The 22,893-nt window shown below is 42.9% G+C and overlaps 1 protein-coding gene across 1 annotated transcript in view; it reads right to left on the bottom strand.

Moving 5' to 3' along the window:
• Positions 1–22,893, bottom strand: part of LOC131031432 (vacuolar protein sorting-associated protein 60.1) — a 69,229-nt gene that overhangs the window by 1,009 nt on the left and 45,327 nt on the right. Inside the window, exons 3-4 of the mRNA XM_057962550.1 lie at positions 213–306; positions 46–117 (exon numbers count right to left, since the gene is read on the bottom strand). Of these exons, the coding sequence (XP_057818533.1) occupies positions 46–117; positions 213–306 (166 nt within the window). The remainder of the gene's footprint in view (positions 1–45; positions 118–212; positions 307–22,893) is intronic.

Here is a 22,893-nt window from a genome sequence, read left to right as displayed (position 1 = left end):
AAACCTAAAAAATATAAATAACACTACAACGATGGAAGATCATACATCAATGTCTTCAATCTTCATAGTTTTAAGTGATCCTTTAAGTTCCTTGTTGGCAGATTTCATGGCAGCTACCTGCCCAGTAAAAAGAGCTGTTAGGTTATACCACAAGTTTTGGATCTCTTAACTATTGCATGATGTCATGAAGCTTGAATGGCATAGCATATTACCGTCTGCTGAGCATCTTTTATGCCCTCTGCTGCAAAAGAAACCTGATCCAAATTGAATGTTTGATTGTAAAGCATGTCCCTCTGTCCCTCATACCTGAAATGATGACAAAACGCCAATGGGTTGTGTTAATTGAAAACAAATTCTATAACGATGTGCCAAGTATCAGAAAATCCAGTATCACACAGGCACACATCCATGGGGGATTCTTGGGGATCCCTGTCCCCATCATGTTTCAGACATCTAGAGATGCCTCAGAAATGCCCCTAATACTGCCCTCAATCCTCATTGCAAAAATGTGAACATTCCAGAAATGTCCACTTATCAAAGGGACGACTTTAATGGCTTACTGACATTGCCAGTCGTCCCAAAGGATGACTGGATGTCCTGTCACAGCCTAGGTATTTTTTATTTTTAAAAGAAAACAGAAAAAGTATAAAAAGCTGAGTTCAAACCAGGTGATTTTGAAACCTGTTTATGGTGGATAATTCCATTACATAATGATATATATGAATCATGTCCGATTTTCCTCTATGTAATGTCCCCCTTTACAGGTGTGATCAATTGGCGGAGACCCTTGGCCTATTCTAGTTTCCATAGGTTAATTGGGGTAAGATAAGAGAACAATTAACTAATTAAGTTGTATTTTATGAACAAATTATATTAACTTGATTATTTAATTATTACTGAATAGTTATTAAAAAGGTGACTTTTTCAGGGCCAAAATGTGAAGTTAAATCAGAAAGAAAAATTAAAAATCACTTTGAGAGGGAATTGAAAGATAATATTTCAAATACTAAAAACGGGTATAAAAAGGAGAGCTTGCAAAAAGAAAATTCATTCCTGGCATTTTATTTTGAAATCCCAGCCTGGAGATTGAGCAATTGTTCATCTTTTTGCCCAACGATGAAAACTCTACCACAAAGATCAGTTTCAAGTATGGGAGCTGTTGTGGTGTAAACACACATGCCCATTGCAAATGGGGGCCTCCACTTTTTTGCTTCTTAGGTTAGTCATTTTGCTTAGTTTTGTTTTAATTTGGCAATAATTCCTTAGTGTTTAGCCTTTGTTTGTGAGAAGGGTTTTCATCTTCTCAGTCCGAAAGAGTGTATTGATCAATCCTTGAAATGGGTTTCAAGTTTCGGGTCCGAAATCCATGAATAAACGTCAGGATTGAGTAATGTAAAAATGTTGTCAAAGTTGTAAATGTTGTCTAAAATGTTGTCAAGGAAAATTGTAGAGAAATTGAAAAGTTGAAATGCAAAGTGTGAAAAATGGTGGAAAATCTTAACGATGTGACAATCTTCACAAGGAAAATTCCTTGTCAAGGTTGGATTTTCTGACCTTGACAGGATAGGAAAATAGAGAAGATTTTGTGAAAATTCTTGGACAGTGCAAGAATCAAGTGCAGCAATAAAATCGTCAAGTTCAAAATTTTGTCAATGCAAGATTGAAGTGAATGCTTAGGTGAGGAGGAATTGTGATTGCAATACATGACTAGGTCGAATTACCCTTCTACATCAAACATCTTATACATGAACACTTGAAAATTCCACCTTATTCTAGTCACTTAATGTACAAGACCCCCAATTTCCATCTTGCATTGCTTAGGTTATGCACATATCACATGAAAATCCGCCTTGCATAGGCCTTGCAGTACACAACACCTTCTAATCTCCGCTATGCAATAAATAAAACCTCCTAAATTCCACTTTGTGTTACATACGTGGGTTGAATCTCTGCCCTAGCATTACATGGACCACATGAAAACCTGCCTAGGAAGTGTTAGATTGGATAGGTCGGCCTTCATGAGAAAAATTCAAAATTTTAAAACAATTGCAAAGATTTATGCCTAGGTTGGCCTAGTTGAGAAAATGAAAACATATATATCTATGATGACTCAAGAGCGCCATTCATTCAAGAACAAAATCAGAAGAAGAGCAGTTGTGAAGTTATGAAGTAGGGCAGAGCAAAATTAATTAAATGTAAGTGTGAATTGTCTGATTGGAGGATGAGCACTTGACTTCATATTTATAACACTTCGTGAAAGGTAAAATACATCCTCAAAGCTGGCCGACCTGACCTAGAACAAGAAACAAATTCATGAATTAGACCCTGCCAACCTGAGTAAAGACTAAGGAAGTTTGAAAATTCAGAAGGAAAACACGAAAGCAAGATGGCCGACTTCATGAGATGAATCAAATCAAATTGAATTGTAAAAATTTGTGCGTAGTCAGCCTTGTTGAAAAGTGGTGAATGCAAACATGATAAGCCCTATAAATAAGAGATCAAAGCCTTATTTCAAATGCCATTCAAATCATTCAAGGTGAATTTGAGGAGCAGATTTCACGTGTGAGCTGTTTATCAGACCCTTAAGACAATTTGCAATCAGGTTCTAAAGCAAATTAGGGCAGATCCAACATTGATTGGTGCGAATTTTTCCATCAGACAGTGTGCAAATTGCAGCAGCCTGAGGCAAGTTTCATTATAGTCAATTGAATTGCAAGGAAAATCAGACCTAGGGTGCGAATTCATAGCTGATTGAGAGCAGAAAAAGAGGAACTAAGTCCAGCAAATAAGTGGGAGATCAATGCAAGGGAGAGGTGAGTTTCCACCCTTGAATGCAAGCATAGGTTGGATTTCCACTATTCAATACATGACCACATGGAATTTCCATTTAGCAAAGCATGACCAGCATGCATTCCCGCCTTGAAATACATGAGAAGGTCAGACTTCCACTAAGTAATGCACCAACACCTTGAATCTCTGACCTACAATGCATGGAGAACCCCAAATCCTGCCCAAGCATTCAAGGGCATAAAATACCAAATGCAAATCATTCCAAGAAAATTACAAGCAGACCTAAAGCGAGTTAAGGGCAGAACAGATCAAAATTAGAAGCACAAGTAAAAATCAGATTGCAAAGAGGTTAGGCGCTGACAAGATGCAAGAGGGAAGTGTTGAATTGGACTCGAGACAATAAGGAATTGATACAAATCATTATGCCCTGAATTGAGCAAATTTTCACCAGCAGACCAATGCCATTTCCAGACCTGAAATTTCATATTCCTAGTGAAATTATCATTTCCAGATCTTGAAGGGTTTTATGAAGCGAATTTTGTAAATTACCTTGCATTTTGCTTACTTAGGGTTTCTTTTATAATCTTAAATCAAGGTGGGTGTTTTCTTTGACTTTTCAGGACTGATTCCAGGGGAGATGCATGGAGCATGGAATGAAGGACTCCACAACATGGAGAGGACAACATTTACAAGGACATCAAGACATTCAAGGGATCACAAAGAAAGCTCTACAACGACCTTAGATCAAAAGGAGGGCAATATGGAGAAAGAACTCAACAACGCATGACAGGATCCACATTTCACAAGGCAAGATAAGGTCCACATATTTGGTGAAGACTAGCTCAAGACATGAAGAAGACTCCACAATGATGGCAAACAAATTAAGGAAAGACGAGTTCAAGACAAGACAAGGATGAGAAAATCAAATCAAGGCTAGTAAATGTTTGCCCTCTAGGTGAACAGTTTAAAACATACAGATAGAATGCTTAACGAGAACCAATAATGCCATAGATACCAGATGATAAGATCAAGCAAATATAAGAGATACTATTTCCATTCACAGTCATGTGTCTTTACAAGTTACCTTCCATGGTATATAAAGGTACCGAGGGGATGCGAGGGACAACCGTCACACCCGTAACTACCATCCCTCGGTTACATTACTAACAAAGTAAAGTACTACCTAATTAACTACTATTTTATTCCCGTACGATATTACTGCCAACATCATCCCCCCAAAAAAACAAGGTCATCTCCTGACGACTGAAAAACAAAATGGGATGATTAACAACATAGAATTCAAGACTGAGAATGGGGTGGAGGAAGCGTCCCTGGTGAGGAGGGTGCCGATGCGCGAGGTGCGGCTGTCAAGCGAGCCTGTAACTCATAGACCTGCTCAGTCCGCAGCTTGAGGTCCCGCTCCGCAACCATTTGGCGCTCCATCGCTATTTTCACCATCATCGCTGCCTCCAAGACCTCTTTATCTTTTTGCTCTACCATCTCTAAGGCACTACCCAGGCGACTCTCCAACATAACCCTGTCCCGCGGGCTTCCTCCAACTGTGCCTCCGAGGCATCCTTCGTCGACCTCTCCTCAGCTAACAATGTGTCCAAGGTAGCGTGTTCTACATCCCATGAGGCCTTCTCCTGAGCCAATTGCTCTCTGTGCGACTCCTCCATCTACTGGAGTCGAGCAGCCAACTCGTCCCGTGCCAACATAGCCTCCTAGCGCTGGGTCTCTGTACTCTCAGCAATATACTACGTCCTCCGCAACTCATAGTAGGTCTCTCGAAAAACCTACTCTATCCTCCGCAACAATGGCTATCTGCTGGTCTCGCCAACCTGCTCGCAGAGGCCCCAATTCTCCAACATCTGTAAGTTCTCTGTAGTAGGCCACCCACCAAACTCGAAACACTGTGCAAAGTGTGTCGTGCACCTACCCCTCATAAACCTGAGTAGCTGCTCCAACTCTTCATTTGTCCGGGCATCTCCCTGAGACCTCGCAGAGGCTACCATCTGTCGGGCTTCCACAACCATATCCGCAAGGAACTGCTCCAATTCCCTGTCGCCCTCCACTCTCGAAGATGCTAGGACATCGTGCTCCTAGGCATCCCCATGAGGACTCTGCAGTGGCTTGTCATGCGAGGGGCTCTGGATCAACTCCTCCTGCCTGGGACTCAGCACCAACTCACGAATGGCTAAGTGGTCTCTCTGTACAATCCGTGGTCTCTGGTGAACTGTCTCCGACCAGGTCCACAATCTCATGAGGGCTCAGCTCATGCCGTGGGGAGAGGACCGCTACTCCAACTGGTGCTACTGGTGTCATTTTGTACCGACTCAACCACACACTCATATCCGTCTGAGAAGGCGTACCACTCCCTCCATGATGCTCTGCTGGTACAGCCTCCCTACCAACCTTCCCGCCATTGCCCCCAGCCTCTACTGTTGTCGTGGGACTCCTGTCGTCGACCACGTGAGGCTCTGGTAAGGCTACCAATGTCGCGGCCACATGTGGGGGAACCATAATCACTGGTGCCCGGCCCTACCCAAAACCAGGAACCGACACTGCCAATACAACCACTCCAAAGAGAGGCCGAGTGGCACTTGCTAAGACTGTCTACTGGGATAACTCACCCAAGGGTCGTGTGGTTGTTGTGGCACAACTACGAGAGGTGGAGGTGTGGTTGTCTGTGCTACTGCAGAAGATGTTGCCCCTGTCTCCTCCACCTGTTGTTCGCCTCTTTCCACCATTTTGAAACTACTCTCGATGGCCTGTGATGTATCACTGGAGTCCTCTGCCTCCTCACTCGGGTCACTAGCCGCGGACTCCGACTCTGTCTCCACCTCAAACACCACCACCCGTCGCTTCCGTTTCTTGCTTGATTGTGTATCTCCGCTCGGTGCCATCATATCAAAGTGAACACAATAAAATATAGGCGGCTGCCCCGAGTGTACCCGCCCTCGTGGTGCCAAGTGTTGTGTGTCTGGTAAGTCCTGAAGGCGTACCGTATCCAGGAAGAGTCCAATCACATGGCAGGGCATGTAGAAGGTCCTGTGTTGGAGGGTTATGAATTCCTCCATCCTATCTGCCAGTACTGATGCCCAGTCGTAGACCATGCCATTGTGGATGCCATTCACCAGCACCACCTGTGCCATGGCAATGTTTGAAGCCCTACTCGCTCCCATCAAGCGGCTCTTCAACACATCCAGGAAGCACCGCCATATCCCCTCTCTCAAGAATGACTTCTTCAGACCTCTTCCTTTGCTAGCATGTTGGAGACTATCCAGTTCGGCTTGTGTGAGGTCATCGCAGCACATCATCTTAAGAAGTTTATCTTTGAAATCTGGGGATATTTTCTGCCCTGTCTACTTTCTTCCCTTGCGTTCCTGGAATACCAAAAACTCTCATAAATTTTGTGGAAGTGAAGGACACCGTAACCTGGTGGTGCTCGTAATCAAACACCGATTGTCGCCTGTGTGGGTCATAGGCACTAATCATGGCCCACAGCACAACCTCAAAATCCTTAATGCAAAAGATGGGCATCTGGATGGCCCAGTGTACCTGTGCATGTTGTAGCTGTGCCTTCATAGGGTCATCATGCGGGGTCTCGTTCCACCATTTCCTACAATTTGCTCCACTCAAACCCTCGAAGGTAATGGTGTCCATGGTCACATCATTCTTCCTTGCTATCTGCTGCTACACTTTGGGTTGCACTTTTTTACCTTTGCTTTTGTTGCTGTCAACCATGCCGCCCCTAACTTTCACACCTGAAAGCAGAATCCGAACAGCGTTCATGTTTGCAGAGGTTGACAGCACTGTAGCAGGTAACTGCTGCAACCATTTTTGCCAATTCTTTCCACCGCTGGCGTCCATTAAATAATTTTGCCCTTGTCTTTTGTGCCCTTTTTAATATTAAAAAAAAAATTGTGTTAGGGTAACAAACTTCTGCACATGCCTATTTTCCTCCAACGTGGGACCCTTCCTCCAGACACTTTATTTTATTTTTTATTTTTCGCCGTAGGTGACCCTATCCCGTACAATAATGCTTCTGCGGCAGCAATACAATCTTTCTCGTACCTGACATGCAATGACCGTACGAAAGTTTACAACCCCTGCTATGACCGTACGCTTGGCTTCCCCCTTGTTTCTGCTGCTGCCGCCGCCGTGATCCTTCTGGTCGACCGTACGCCGTATGGTATGTAAAATACTTCCTCGGTTCCGTACGCTCGTCGTACATATACCGTATGAGAATGTTTCTTCGATGTCTTCTCACCTGGCGTACGGTGTACGGTCTTTTAACCATACGATAGAGTTGGTACGGTGATTTCCTTTGCCGCTTATGCTTTAGCCGTACGGTGCGAGTCTCTTTCGTCATCTATTGTACAGTCTTCTTCGTGGTATGCCTTGGTTTTATGCTTTGTTCGTCGTACGGTTGTACGGTGTCGTGCGATGGATATAGTGTTTTCTCTTTTCACCGTACCGTATGGTGATTCCTTCCTTTCTTTTCTTTTCTTTTTTCTTTTTATTTATATATTTTTCTTCCGTACGGTGGGTTTTATGCTTTGTTCGCCATACGATTGTACGGTGTCGTACGGTGGATAAAGTATGGTGTTTTCTCTTTTCACTGTGTCGTGCAGTGGATATAGTGTTTTCTCTTTTCACCGTACCGTACAGTGATTCCTTCCTTTCTTTTCTTTTCTTTTTTTTTTATTTATATATTTTTCTTCCGTACGGTTCCCACCGTATGGTATTTCTCTCGTACGGTTTTAATTTTTTAAAATCCCTATACTGTACGTACGGAATTTTATTTTATTTTTTATTTTTCAAGTATTTCTTCGGGAGGATTCAAGGTCGATCGATCGCCTCTACTCATGATATAGTTTTAATTTCGACCCATTGATGCTGCTTGCAACCTCCCATCCATCCAATGTCCACAACTTCACTGCCCCGTTCTCCGCCACCTCGCAAACTTTATATGGTCCTAACCATCTTACCTTGTATTTGCCTGGTTAAATCTAATTACGCCCATTACATTTCAGTACCAGTTGTCCTGAGCAAACCTCATTCGTTTTAAGTGTTTGTCGTGCCACAGCTTCCTCCTTTGTTGGGCTGCCTCCGTAGCCCACTGGGCCATCATTCTTTTCTCATCCAACTTGTTCAAGACATACAGCCTCTCCCTCAGGCTCTCCATGTCCCCCAGTCTGTTCTCGATTGCAATGCGAAGGCTTGGCACCATGAATTCAGCTGGCACAACAGCTTCCTGCCCGTACATCAGTTGGAACGGAGTCTGGTCGGTGGTCACCTTATAGGTTGTGCGGTAGGCCCACAAGACCGAAGGTAATTTTTCTTCCCAGTTTTCTCCCTCGACACCGCAAGACTTGTAAATCACTCCCACAAGAATCTTGTTGGTAGCCTCCGCCTGCCCATTGGCTCGCGGGTAATAGGGGCTGGATAATGAATGAAAAATTTTAAATTCAGTTGTGAGGATTTTGATGACGTGGTTCACAAAATGTCCACCCCTGTCGCTGGTCAACTACATAGGGATACCATACCATGTAATGATTTGCCCATAAATGAATCTTGTACTTACGGCCGAGTTGTCAGGCAGGGCCCGCACTTCAACTCACTTGGTTAGATATTCTGTGGCTACCACAATGTAGCGACACCTCCTGGCACAGCTGGCCTTGAGTGGCCCAATAAAATCCAACCCCCAACGCTCGAATAGTTCCTGAGCATGCGAAGGGTTGAGGGGCATGAAATCCCTCTTCAGCGGCTTCCCTGCTCTCTGACACGTATCACAACCTACTACCCATTCTCTGGCATCATTATACAATGTGGGCCACCACGGGCCCGCTAGCAGCACCTTTCTTGCCGTAGTGTCTGGTCCCATATGGCCTCCCGCGGGCCCCTCATGTGCCTCCCTTAGAACGCTTGGCACTTCTTCCTCCATCACACATCGACGCAGCACCTGGTCGGGTCCCATTTTATACAGCAATCCATTAATCAACTAAAATGTGCGGCTTCTCAACACGAGTTTCCTTCGTTCTCCCGGTGGCATACCTTGCGGGAACACGGAGGTAGAGAGATATTCCCCGATGGCAGTATACCATGATGGCAGTAATGCGATCTTAAATAGGTGAGCATCTGGAAATTCATCATTCACCCCCTCTGGCGGCTCTCCGGACCTAATGCGAGACAACTGATCAGCAATGACATGGCTCTTGCCTGGCCGTACAATTATTGTGAATGTGAACTCCTGAAGGAGCAGTAGCCACCTGCTTATCCTGCCTTGGATAATGGGTTTATTTACTAGGTACATCAACGCCTGGTGATCCACATCGAAAGTGAAGGGTGTGGCCAGCAAGTAGTGCCGAAATTTTTGTACGGCATAGACCATTCTGAGGGCTTCCCTCTCGGTGGTATTGTAGTTCTTCTCGGCTTTCGACATCAACCGACTGGCAAAATAGATGGGATGATCCAACCCATGTCCCCCTTCTTGTGCCAGTCTAGCCCCAATGGCATAGTTCGAGGCATCCATCTGTACGTGGAATTCTCGGTCCCAGTCTGGATAGGCCAGAATGGGTGCTTCCACTAGTCTCCTTTTGTCTAGTGGGAATGAAAGTTGGGCAAAGTTCTTGATGAACTTCCGGTAGTATCCTATGTGTCCCAAGAAGGACTTGACTCCCGTCACATCAATGGGTGACTCCATTTCTACAATTACCCTTACCTTATCCGAGTCAGTTTTTAGTCCAGCTTTACAAACGATATGGCCCAGCAACTTTCCTTGTGGTACCATAAATCTGCATTTCCGTAGATTCAAGGCGAGCCTGGCCCTTCGGCATCTCTCCATGCACTCTCTTAGCACCACCAAGTGAGCGTCTTCGGTACTTAAAATCGACCAGTAATCCAAAAAGGCTTTAAAATTTCCCACAGACATCTTATCGAAGATGTGAAGGACTATCCTATGGAATGTTGCGGGAGCATTGCACAACCCGAATGGCATCCGGTTGTACGCATAGACTCCATCCTCCACCACAAAGGTGGTCTTCAACTTGTCCTCCTCAACTATTGAAATCTGATTGTATCCGGAAAAGCCGTCCAGAAATGAGTACATTTCATGTCCAGCCACCTCCTTCAGGATGTTGTCTGTGAAAGGTATAGGGAACGCATCCTTGATGGTGACTGCGTTGAGGCACCGAAAATCCACGCAGATGTGGATCTGGTTGGCCTCCTCCAATGAGATCACAACTGGCGAGACCCACTCACTTGTCTCCACCCGAAATATGATGTCGGCCTCCAGCATCCGTTCAGTCTCTTCGTTCACCTTGGCAGCATAGTTCTTATTCATTCGGTACGGCCTCTTCCGTACCGGTTGGGCTCCCAAGTCCAATGGTATCTGATGGACGCACAATTCTGGCGGGACCCCCTTCAGATCCTTGTAGGACCAAGTGAATACGTCCTTGTATTCCATGAAAATTTTGAATGTTGCGGCCTTCAGCACCAGGCTCCAATTGTCGCGTACCCAGAAATTTCGAGGGGTGGTAGTGTCTCCTAAGTTTGTCTCCTTCACGGTGGGGTCTTCGTACCGCATTGGTCTGTCCTTTGAAAATTCGTACGCGGGAACATCATTTACTTTGGCATCTCCCTCCTTGTACTCCGTATACTCTGGCGGAAACTCCTCCTTCTCGCCTGGCTTGTCCTCAATTTGCAACATGTGACAAGCAAGGTGAAACACTTCATAATCTTCCATTTGCCAGTTGAAGAGTCCATTCAATGAGGAAATGTCATCTTCTGAGCATCCATCGAGTTCAAGCACTCCTTCATCATTTGGTTCCCTCTCGTCTTTACCTTCATAGGAATCCCACTCCCATCTGTTTGAGCCCTCTGAATTCGAGTCAGATGATGCAAGCTCCTCACCGACAACCTGGGTCCTGTTGTGACCATTTCACACATCGCGCCATTGCAAATGGGGACCCTTGCTTTTTTTTGCTTTTTAGGGTTTGTTTTTTGGTCTTTTAGGGTTTTGTTAGTTAGCCTTTGCATTTTGAGTGTCGCCCAGGGGATCACATGGATAAGCAAGTCCGGCTTGACTGATGTCCTGATCCTGAAATTTGACTAAGTCTGGAAACTGAAAAACCTCAAAAAACTAGATTTTGCAATATAACTCCTGGAGGTCTGAAACCACTCTCAAACATCCTGAAAGTATATATGGAATATAACTTAAAGTATAAGAAAGAAGAAAGATAGAAGGAAATGTCACTTATACTTAATGTTAAAGACGATGAAATGATGGAGTTTTTTGTCTACAAAGGTAAAAGCGCCCCTGTCCCTCTCTGAAGGACCAGAGCGATTTTATTCATATACACATTTTTAGACCTTGTTTGGACTCGAACTCTTATTCATGGCGTGTAACAAGATGATATCTTCCTTAGCCAAGACATTTCATGGTGAAAAGTGAAGCATTTTGGCCTAGAAGACAAAATTCGCTCCTGTCCCTCACTGAAGGACCGGAGCTTGAATTTCAAATTTGCACTGTTCTTGCAGGATCAAGACAATTTTATGATTTGAAGAGACCAAGGAAAACATGATTTATCCATTGAATATAATTTGGAAGGCTAACAAAGGACGGATAAGCTTGGATTTGCAAAATAGCTCCTGTCCCTCTCCAAGGGACCAGGGCGAAAAACTTAATATCCAGTCCTTCTCGCCAAGTTTGGACAAATCTAAGCCAAGGCGCGAATTTGAAATGATGTTTAAAATGCCTCGAGGTGGAATGGAGTTACAAGGACCACGAATTTTGATGACAATTGGCAAAGGCGCTCCTGTCCCTCACCAAGGGACCAGGGCGAAATCTCCAAATATGCCTAGTTGCCTAACATTTTGAAATGCTATTTCTTGTTTCCAGTACTCAAGAAGGAGTGGGGGATGATGTTTTATGCCTTGAAGATAATTGGAGGTTGATATGATCAAGAGTTTGTACAATGAACTAAAAAGCGCTCCTGTCCCTCACTGAAGGACCAGGGCGATTTTTACAAAATCAACAATCTCCTTCCAAGACCACGCCAAGGCAAGGTTGTACAAGATGAGAAATGTCTTTTAAAAAATGGTGAACAAGGAATTGCCTCCAAAAAATTGACAATCCTAGGCTCAAGTGGAAAATCGCTCCTGTCCCTCACCAAGGGACCAGGGTGAAAATGTCCTAAGGCACTTCCCTTCTAGAGATCAAATAAAATTAAACTCGAAGCTCCAATTAAAAGTACCATTTAAATGCCTAGATGAAGTTTTGGACGAAAAAAGGAGATATGCAAGGTCTAGATTGAAAAATCACTCCTGGCCTTCACCAAGGGTCCAAGGCGAAATTGATGATATCCTTCATTTTTTGCATTAATTGAACGTTGACATTCCTTGAAATTCAACAAAATTTGCTAACTTTGGAATATTTGAAAAAATTAATTAAATTGGCATTTAATAAATTAATTTTGGGCCTCAAAAAATCGAATTCCTATTATAAAGGCATTTAAAATTAATTTTTGTGAAATAAAAAATTAAAAGTTGAGCGCATAAGGCATTATTTGCTAGGTCGGCCTACTCCTTTTGAGGTTTTATTTATTATTTCACCTTTTATTTGCTAAGTCGGCCTCTTCCTTTTTAATTTTATTTATTTTTTGGCCTATTTTGCTTGGTCGGCCTCAGGGGTAAGTGGAAGGTGAACGCTCTATATATTGGGGGTGTTGTTTCACAATTCAAATCATTCAATCATCCTTTCAAGTACGAAATTGGAGGAGCAAATTGGAGAGGCGAATTTCTTGCTAGTTTGGAGGATAATTTCCAGATTTTTTGAAGACATTTGAAGGCGAATTTCCATATCTTGAAGAAGCTAGTGGAAGGTGGAGTTCTTTTCCAAGATAAAGGAGGTGCATTTTATCCAAGGGAGAGCTTTGATCTACACTTTGCCTAGCAAAATTCATATATTTTTACATCATTTCTTAGAGTTAATTCTCAAGAGGAGGTATGGCAAAATCATCTTGACACCCTTATTCAAGGTTTGATTTTTTTTTTTAGACATTTTTTAGAAAAGTCTAAGTATTGCATGATTAATTAGGAAATGATAACTCAAGATTTATCATGAAGTTTCCTAATTAAAATCTTGAATCTTCCTTTTAAAGTTTAATTTTTAGATTTCAAGATATATTACTAATTTTGAAATGTCGTGTAGGTATCAAGATGGCGACTCCCGAGCTCGAAAGATCAAGCAAGGACAAGGACGGTCTCCTCCAAGAAGATCAAGCAAGGGCAAGGGCGACCTCCTCCAGCCTAGCATCGACAAGGACGACTTTCTTCGATCCAGCATCACCAGGATAAGGGCGACCTCTTCCAATCCAGCGTTCCAAGGCGAGGTACATCATCATCCTGCAAATCAAGGACACACGAAGTCAAAGCAAAGGGTTCGTTAGAGAAGCAGATAGTTCTAGAAGAATTAATTAAGGCTAACTTCTCAATGTTACCAAATTGAGTATCAACCAAGTGTCAAATGAGGTGGCATCCTAGTCATCACTTCTCCAGTCAGTATGGTCCACCTCAGCATGTCCAGATTCAATGTACCTAACTCATGGGAGGTGACACATACTTCGATGTACCTACCCCGGCTATTCATTGGTGGAATTTTCCAGAGAGGACATGTGTCCAAGCAATACAATTTTATCATTGGTCAAGCATTAAATGTTATGTAATGGTTGTAACAAACCCTAATTAGGGTTTTCATTGTTGAATCTTGGCCATTGATCTCAAATCGATCTAAGCCATCGAATTGTATTGAGGGCACTATATAAGCCCTGGCATTTCATTTGTAAAGGCAGTTAGAAGGATATAGGAAGCAGTTAGAAGACAAATAGAGAGTAGTTAGAAGGTGATTAGCTAGTTGATAGAATAGCAATTAGAGTAGAATAGGAGGACAAGGCAAGAAATTGTTGCCATTGATTGTAAACAAACTCCATTTTCATTGAAGTAATGGTGAAGTGTGTCGTTTCTTGCAATATGCATGGTTTCTTGTTGAATCTTCAATCCTAGATGGTAGATGATTAGATGAATGGAAGAAATGTGCTTGATTGATGGTGAAATTCGTATATCCATACTACTAGCAGTTTGTTGATTGCAGACTTGCCTTGCATAGTCAACTGGAATCGTTCAGCTTAAGCTTAACTTCAATTGTCGCTTCTTCATTGATATGCATCAGCTTGATGGTGTCTATGCCTGCAGTGATGATTTGAACATCATAAAGCTTTCCTTCGAAGATCGCACTGACCTTGTGGAGATGGTCCTGCGATGTCAAAACAAGACTTAGTTAGAATTTCATCAAAGATCATCCATTGCTCTTACATTCTTAGTGTTAGGATTAGATCCTCTCCTCGCCCTCGTCTTTTTTCCTTTTTCCAAATCAAAGCTAGTGAAATCCTGTGTTCCAGCAATATTCAAAGCAAATCAGAAGTTCAATCATCAAATGTAAGTCCCCTTGTGATTCCAGCAAATCACATCATACCACAGAGAGCTTATCCACACGTAGAGACCCTACATCAAAGAACCTTGGAGTCATCCTGATTGATCCTTTTTCGCGACATCTTCAGCAATCAGAGGCTTTATTCAAGAGAGGATAAGGTACCCTTGGGTATTTTATTCTGTGTTAGGCAGTGTACAAAATACACGTCAACAGGTCCTTAGGTCAATGATGTACTTCCGCCCCCTTTCTCCATGGAAAGGGTGTTCTTCCAGTTGTGGTTCACCTTTGTTGTAACTAGCCACCCTCTCCCTAACATGTCGTCATACCCCTGCTTCAGTGGGATTACCACAAAATCCAGTAGGAAGGGTTGTGTGCCAATGGTCACCGGCTGGGCCATCAGGGTGCCGAGTGGCTTGATGTCGTGTTGGTCTGCTCCCACCATGTTGAATGTGGGTGGCCATAGTGTTGGCTTCCCGAGCTTCTTCCATGTATCCTCCGGCAACACATTCACCCCCGAACCTCCGTCCACGATGGTGTCTTTGAGGATAGCCCCGAGAATTCCCATCTCCACTACCACAGGATGTCGACCACTATTTAAGACCAACAACATTGGGTCAGCTGAGGGGCTGACCGGAACTTCCGCCCGTGTCACACCCGAAGGTGCCTGTGTAGTGGTTTGTACGGCACTGAAAATGGGGGTTCTCAGCTGTGGCATTGTGTCTAGGTCCTTCACCCTTATCGGCACCTCCATCTGCAATACTTGCAAAATTATGTTATTTTCAGCTTCAATACAGGATGATGTACTCACCACCTCAGCATTGTTTCGTCGTTTTGTTGTCATCTCGCGCTCAATGTTGGCTTTTGCCTCCCGTAATCTTTCCTTCTCTGTACGCGGGTCAAGATAAGTGGCCTTTTTGGTCTGAGCACGGGTGATTGCCAGTACTTCTTTATCACCAGCCTTCTCAATGTTGAGGAGATTAACCCCTGGCTTGGGGCAATTTGTCTCATCGTGGTCTCCAGGACCACACCATCTGCACAAGTGCTGCGGTGCCTCCTCTTTCTAGCAATCCCACGCAAAGTGTCCCCACTGGTTGCATGCCCGACACTGAATCATCGGTCGTCCCTTGGCATCATACCGCATTTGACTCCAATTATTGCTATTATTATCGTTGCCTCTTCCTCCCCTTCGATTACCTCTATAACCGCCAGATGATGTTGTGGTGTTGGCTTGAAGCTGCGATGTGCCTGCTGTCACTGATAGCTGCTCTTGGGTGAAGAGTACTTGGTTCCCCCGTGTCTTCATGTTGTAGGGACATTCTTTGGTGGAGTGTCCCAACACTTGGCACACATCGCAGAAGGCATTTTTTGGACAGGAGCCTTTTATGTGACCTTCCTCCTTACATTTTGCGCACCATACTTCCTCGTTTTTGCTGGTGCTTCCCTTCATGCTCTTGAATTCCTTCATCATGCAATGCATATCCTTCTTAAGGGCTTGCACCTTTTTACTCGACCCCTCGTCGCTGCTACTTCCGTCGGAGGAGTCCTCCTCTTCAGAGGATATGTCTTTCTTTTTCCTGGATGTCTTCCCTTCACTCTCCAGGTCCATTGCCCGGTTAAAGGCATCTTCGTAGGATGTGGGGGGTACAATTTTCATTTTCCTTTTGAGTGACAATTTTAAGCCCTCCACAAACCACCTTTTCTTCAACCCATAGTCGGGTTGGTTATCCATTCTTCCCAACAATTCCTTGAGGCGTCGGCTATATGCTCGAATGGTCTCACTTTTCCCTTGCTTGGTGCTCAAGATTTTTGCTACGATTTCATTATCGTCTCTGAGGAGTCGAAACTCCTTTTCGAAGGCTTTGTGCAATTCATCCCAAGTTGTCAGTTTGGTTTTATCAGCATCCGAGTACCAATAGATGGCTACTCCTCATAGGGTGGCGGGGAATTGCACCACCCATTCCGCCCTATCGACCACGCCATTGGCCGACTAGATTGTCTCACATGTACCGCAATGTCGTACAGGGTCTTCTTTCCCATCTCCGGTGAACTTCGGCATTTTTTGCCGATTCACCATTACATTCCTTGGCATCAGCCCGGTCTGCCCTCCGAAACTCGAACTTGTCCCTTCAAGAACTCCTCCTCCAGAAACTAGTCCTCCCGAAGGTACTCCGTCGAGATTTGGTCTGTTGGGTGCCACCAAGTTGCTCTAACTACCAGGGTGTGATGAGCCTGCCCCGAACAAATTGCCTCTACTACCGTGACCTTGTGTCCCCCCGACACCTTCGGTCGCACCAGTATCCTCTGCCTCTCTGTTCTCGGTCTCTGTCTTGTCTTCCCTCCTGGTCTCGGCACCTCTATATGGCGTGTACGACTCTACCGTACTCCCGTCACCGATCTCCTCCAATGTTACGGAAAGGTCCCCCAACCGTTTCCTGGTGGTTTCAATTAGCACCGAATCTTGGCCCTCGTCAAGGCCATTGTTGCCATTTCCGCCACTTCCTTCATCGGCAATCCTCTTGAATCTTCTTCTTTGTTCTGCTTGTTGCTAGAGAATTAATGCTCGTTGTGCGGCTTCAAAGTCCCCTACGTATTCCTTTTTGTTTTTGTCTTTATTTAGCAAATTGGGCATTAATTCTAAATTCTCCTTATGAAATAGAACAAGACATCATATTAAAAGAACACTTTTATTAATTCATCCCTCGTATACAATGTATGTCACTAACATACCCATTACAATGGGGTGTTCTTGTTTATTTTCGTTCGCCCATACACAATTCAAGGATTATTTACCCCTCGCTCGATTTCATCGCGCTCCTCTTCTTGGCGCTCGTAAAACTCCCGTAGGATTTGTTGTCGTCGGTTCTCCCAATAGGTGTCTTCCCTGCGGTTTTGAAGAGCCAAAAATGCCTATGCCAAAAGGTTAGGCAAGTTGCTCATCAAACTATTTACCATCGGGCTTACACCAAGCGCACTCCATACAGCATCCTCTGGAACATCCTTGGTGGTGGCTTCTCTTCGTACATGAGTTTCGCTCGCCGCCTGGAGGATGTAGGAGAAATCTTTCGTAAGTGCTAGTTCTCCCTCAAACAGTTCTTCAAGCTCTTCATCGGGGTTACTGCTCGTCCCTTCGGGCAATGGTTGTCCCATTATCCACGTGCCATGTAGTATATTCCCGTGCTCCAAATTAATTTAGGCAACAACGCCAGATGTTTGCCCTCTGGGTGAACAGTTTAAAACATACATATAGAATGCTTAACAAGAACCAATAATGCCATAGATACCAGATGATAAGATCAAGCAAATATAAGAGTTACTAATTCCATTCATAATCATGCATCTTTACAAGTTACCTTCCATGGTATATAAAGGTACCGAGGAGATGCAAGGGATAACCGTCGCACCCATAACTACCATCCCTCGGTTACATTACTAACAAAGTAAAGTACTACCTAATTAACTACTGTTTTATTCCCGTACGATATTACTGCCAATAGTAAATACAAGGAAGATTCCAAAACATGAAGATGAAATGCGATCAAGGCATTGTGATAGTTTTAGAAGAGTTAATCGAAGTTAGAAACTTGATTAAGATGATGCAATTTGGAAATGTGAACCATCACATCAAACAATTGGATGATAATGAGTATCAAGAGATATCTACGTTGAGGTGGTGCCCGATCATCATCAACCAATTCAGTGATGCCAAGTTAGCATGTCTAGGTTCATTGAACCTAACTCATCAAAGGAGGAGCAAGTGACATGTGGCATTGCATCAAATATTATTCAATGTACCTAAACTCATTTCCCGTTGGTCTAAATTCAAGGGAAGGACATGTGTCCAAATGTTGTAATTATCTCATTGGTCGATATTCAATGTAAGTGGTGGTTGTTGTAACCACCCCACACTATGGTTTTATTGTTAAATCTTGGCCATTGATTTTAAATCAATCCTGGCACTTGAATTCTAATTCAAACTCTATAAAAGGCTTTGCCTTCTCATTTCTAAGGGTTAAGAAAAAAAAATTGAAAATAGGAGTAATAGTTAGCAAGTAGAGTAGGAGGAGGAAGTTAGAGATCATTGCCAAGACTATGTTGAAATCAATACATAACTTTCATTGAAGCTATGGTGGATCCTTATGTTGTGCTTCTATGGTGGATCCTTATGTTGTGTTTCTACATTTTGCATCGTTTCTTGTTACTTACACAAAGTTAATTGAAGTTCACTGATTATGGTGAATACATCAAAAGATATTTGATGAATTCATTGGTTCATACCATTAGTGATTTGTTGATTACAAATTGCAATGCATGGTTAGTCCCAACTAATATTGAAAGCTTAACTTTAATTGCTCTATACTCATTGTTCATGGTATTGATGTGCATAAGTGATTTGAAATTCATTTGCTTACCCTTTGGAGATTGCACCATCTTTGTGTAGTTGTTTCCTCATGGCGAAGCAAAGCTTGGTTTGGTTTCACAAAGTCAGCAATAATTTCTTGCATTGTTAGGTCTTTATATTAGTTTCCCTAAACCCTTTCCCTTTTGATCTTTGTTTGAGTTTGAGTTACAGTGGGAGGAAGTTCCTACAAAGCGTAAGTCCCTTTGTGATACTAGCAAATCACATCAAATTCACTAAGTCTATCCATTGCATTGTCATGACCTGACTAAAGAAACCTTGGGGTTGCCTTATTTGATCACATTGTTTAACATTTGAGATTTCCTTGTTCAAGAGAGGACAGAATACTTGGTATTTTATTCTACGTTGGCGAGTGTCACAAAACACACATCAACAGGAACCCTCCTAGCCAATTTGTGAATGGATTCATCCATGATTCACAGGTGTGTTGAATGATAGAAGAATTTGCGATAGTTGAAGGTTTTGGTTTTTCCTTGGAAAAATATTGAATTTATTTGCAGAGCAAATCTTAGCGAAATATTTAGGTATAAATATTGATCATGCTGATTCTATCCCAGCTGTGCCAATTTAAGACTTTCTTATCGATTATTCAATTCTGTAAATGAGAATGCAAATATTTGAATATCGTAGAAAAGATTGTGAAGCAAATAATAAACTATTTCATTACCTAGGCTGGCTGTACCCAACAAATTATAATACCCAAGCAAGCCGTACAAGATATTGACAGATTTATTAAGTTTTGAAGGAGGCATGAGGCATATAGAGTGAATTGCTGTATACAAGGAGGGTCTTAGGGGCCCACAAACTCATCCACGCCTGTATTAGGGGAAAATACTTCATTGCAAGGTGAAGCACAGCTGTATTAAGGAGAAAACAGGAAGCCCTACTACAACAGAAATTGCTTATTTGCTTGTGTAAGGGAATTTTTGGTGATAAAATCAGATTCTGGGCATGTATTCAGCAATCTCAGTATGTGGACAGGGGTTTACTGTTTATTAATAGATCCAACAATGTTATCATATTCAGGAATAATTTCAGCGATGGTTATTAATGTATGTGTGAGCAGCTCATATGCTACGGTTAGTAAATTGTTTATATCAATATTCTGTTTACATCAGCATTCCTTATCTATACATGTTTATCAACTGTTTTCCAATGAGTTACCGAGTTATTTATCATCTATTTAAAAGTAAACAAATTTCGTTTATTGCATCAAAGTTATTGCTGTTGAACTTTATTTGTTTGCAGAGATATCGCAACACACACAGTGTATATATCTCAGGCTTCACGCAAATACTCCCAGCAGATCATTCACAGAGATTGCAGCTTATACCCGATCACACCTGACAGACTAATCACCCAAGTTCCAGCAAATACAATTCTTCTTCTTCACCTTTCTAAGACACATGACTAGGAGATAAAATAACCGATAGGAGACGTGGACTGACATGTCCCAATCAGAGAGTCGTAAGAAAAAGGGTGCGATTAGTTATGTAAAACACCCGATACATAATGCACTCGATGAATATTAGTAATCTGCTAACTAAAGGTAACTTAGCAAAAATAAAACTATTGTTATAGTTTAAGAAATAACAGCAATCATAAGAAATAATTAAAGGTTGCGACAGTGGTCAGGAGAAAGATATCTCCTGTCGCTATAACATCAACACTCCCTCTTAGCTAGGGAGGTATCTTTCCATATATATACATGTCATGGAGTCTCTCAACATGACATCCACAATGGCTACTTCCATTTGCGGAAGAAGAGTTCATCACGGAGTCACTCAACATGATGTCCACCATGGCTACTCCCATGTGTGGAAAAGAACAAGTGAACAAGTGTCCATCACGGAATCACTCAATGTGATGTCGTCATGGAGTCTCTCAACATGACGTCCACCATGGCTACTCCCAGAGGGTGGATAAACACAAGTACAAGGGAATCATCACAGAGTCTCTCAACGTGATGTCCACAATGGCTACTCCCATTAGTGGAAAGAAACACATTGTCATGGAGTCACTCAACATGACGTCCACCATGGCTACTCCCAGAGGGTGGAAAGAACCACATCTCCGTCTCAGAGATGGACAAGGGCTTTCATCTCAATTTTCTCCATCTTAAGAGAGAAAATGCATTAACAAGGGCTTTCATCTCAAATTTCTCCATCTCAGAGAAAAAATGCATTAACAAGGAATCTTCATGATAATGTGACTCCCTCTGAAGCTCCAAGTACTTGCATCAACATCTTGACCTCCTCATCCAAGGTTGCCTTTGTTGGTTTGTCAGACTCCCTCTGAATCTCCAAGTACTTGCATCAACCTCCTGACCTCGTCCAAGGTTGCTTCTGTTGGTTTGTCAGACTCCTTTAGACCATCCCTCAACAAAATCTTTGCCTTGGGCAGGTAATGCAGCGAAGGATCAGTGACAACATCTTGCAAAATACTCTTCTGAATCAAAAACACATTGCATCCAGTGGCCTTGATCTTCTTTATCATCCCCAAAATAGAGTTCCTTTCTTACTTCAAAATCCTATCCATCATCATATAATCAGAAACCACAATGTTCTGCTCGATGTCTGTCTTGGGAGGAGAAATCTGGAACTGTATGACGCCAATCTTGGCATTCTCAATCCTAGTAGGTCCACCGGTCGTATGGCTTGACTTCTTATCAAACACCAAACCCTGACAACAAGCACTTAGTTGGCAAGTTTAGTAATGCAGCCAGTCCACCCTTTTCTATTACGCAAGTAATTGGTAAAAAATTGAATGAATATTAACAATGAGCAAACGCTCAATAAATAGGATTACAAAGAATTACAAGAGGGCAAGTTTCTAAAAAGAAACTGCCAATAAGATCGAGCAAGATCTTATTAAGATATTTACACTAAGTTTACAATATTGAGCATTAATAATAAAATAATAGAGTATTATTCTAATACCCTCCCTTAATGCTCAATATCTATAAACTGCACCAATAGACCCCCTGAATTTTACAAACTTATCTGGACTGAGGGGTTTGGTGAAAATATCTGTTGATTGCTCCGAGGTAGGAACATACAGCAACTAAATGGATCCGTCTTCAACCAACTGTCGAATGTAGTGACAATGAAGTTCTATATGTTTGGTTCTTTCATGGAAGATTGGATTCTTGGCAAGTTTGAGAACTCCCTGATTGTCCGAAAACAAGGGGGTCAGACCTGCTTGAGATATTTGCATATCTCCAAGCATCCAGCGAAGCCAAACTGCCTTAACAGCTCCTCTATACTCTGCTTCTGTCGAAGAGAGAGCCACTGCCTGTTGCTTCTTACTAGTCCAGGTGACTGCACCAGATCCCAAACTGAACACATATCCAAAAGTTGATTTCCTGTCATCAACTGAGCCTGCCCAATCTGAATCTGTGAACCCACTGAGTCTAGGATCATCACTCCTAGTGTAAAGAAGTCCATAATCCAAGGTGCCTTTCACATAGCGCAGGACACGCTCCCCTGCTACCCAATGATCAGCCCTGGGGGCTGTCATGAAGCGTGAGATGTAGCTCACTGCAAAACTGAGGTCAGGTCTAGTGGCAGTGAGATAGATGAGACTGCCCACTAGTGGCCTGAATTGTTTTTCATCTACAAGAGGAGAATCAGACTTGGCTGACAATTTCAGACCAGTCTCCATAGGTGTGGAAGCAGGTTTGCAATCCTGCATTCAAAACCTGTCAAGCAAGCTTCTGGCATACTTAGACTGAGAAAGGAAGATGCTGCTATCAGTCTACCAAACCTCAACACCCAAACAATAATGAAGAAGTCCTAAATCTGTCATATCAAAAGTGTTGCACAAATCCTATTTGATTTCTAAAATCAAATGTACTGAATTCCCAGTAATGATCAAGTCATCCACAGACAACAAGAAAGAGAATATTATTACCAGTGTTTGACATACAGATTACTGTCTGAAGGACTACGTTGAAAACCACGAGCAACCAAGTACTGATCAATTTTTATGTACCATGCTCGAGGAGCCTATTTAAGTCCATAGAGTGCTTTCCGGAGTCTACACACTTGCGGTTCTGAACCGGCAACCTTGAAACCAGGAGGTTGCGTCATGTAGGCTTCTTCCTGCAATTCACCATTGAGGAAGGCACTCTTCACGTCCATCTGATGGACTTTCCAACCATACTGAGTTGCAATGGCGAGAAGAAGACGAA

The sequence above is a fragment of the Cryptomeria japonica genome, chromosome 6, assembly GCF_030272615.1.
Source record: "Cryptomeria japonica chromosome 6, Sugi_1.0, whole genome shotgun sequence".
Taxonomy (NCBI): Eukaryota; Viridiplantae; Streptophyta; class Pinopsida; order Cupressales; family Cupressaceae; genus Cryptomeria; species Cryptomeria japonica.
Note: the sequence above shows the minus strand (reverse complement) of the source record. Positions and strands in the feature narration are given on the sequence as shown.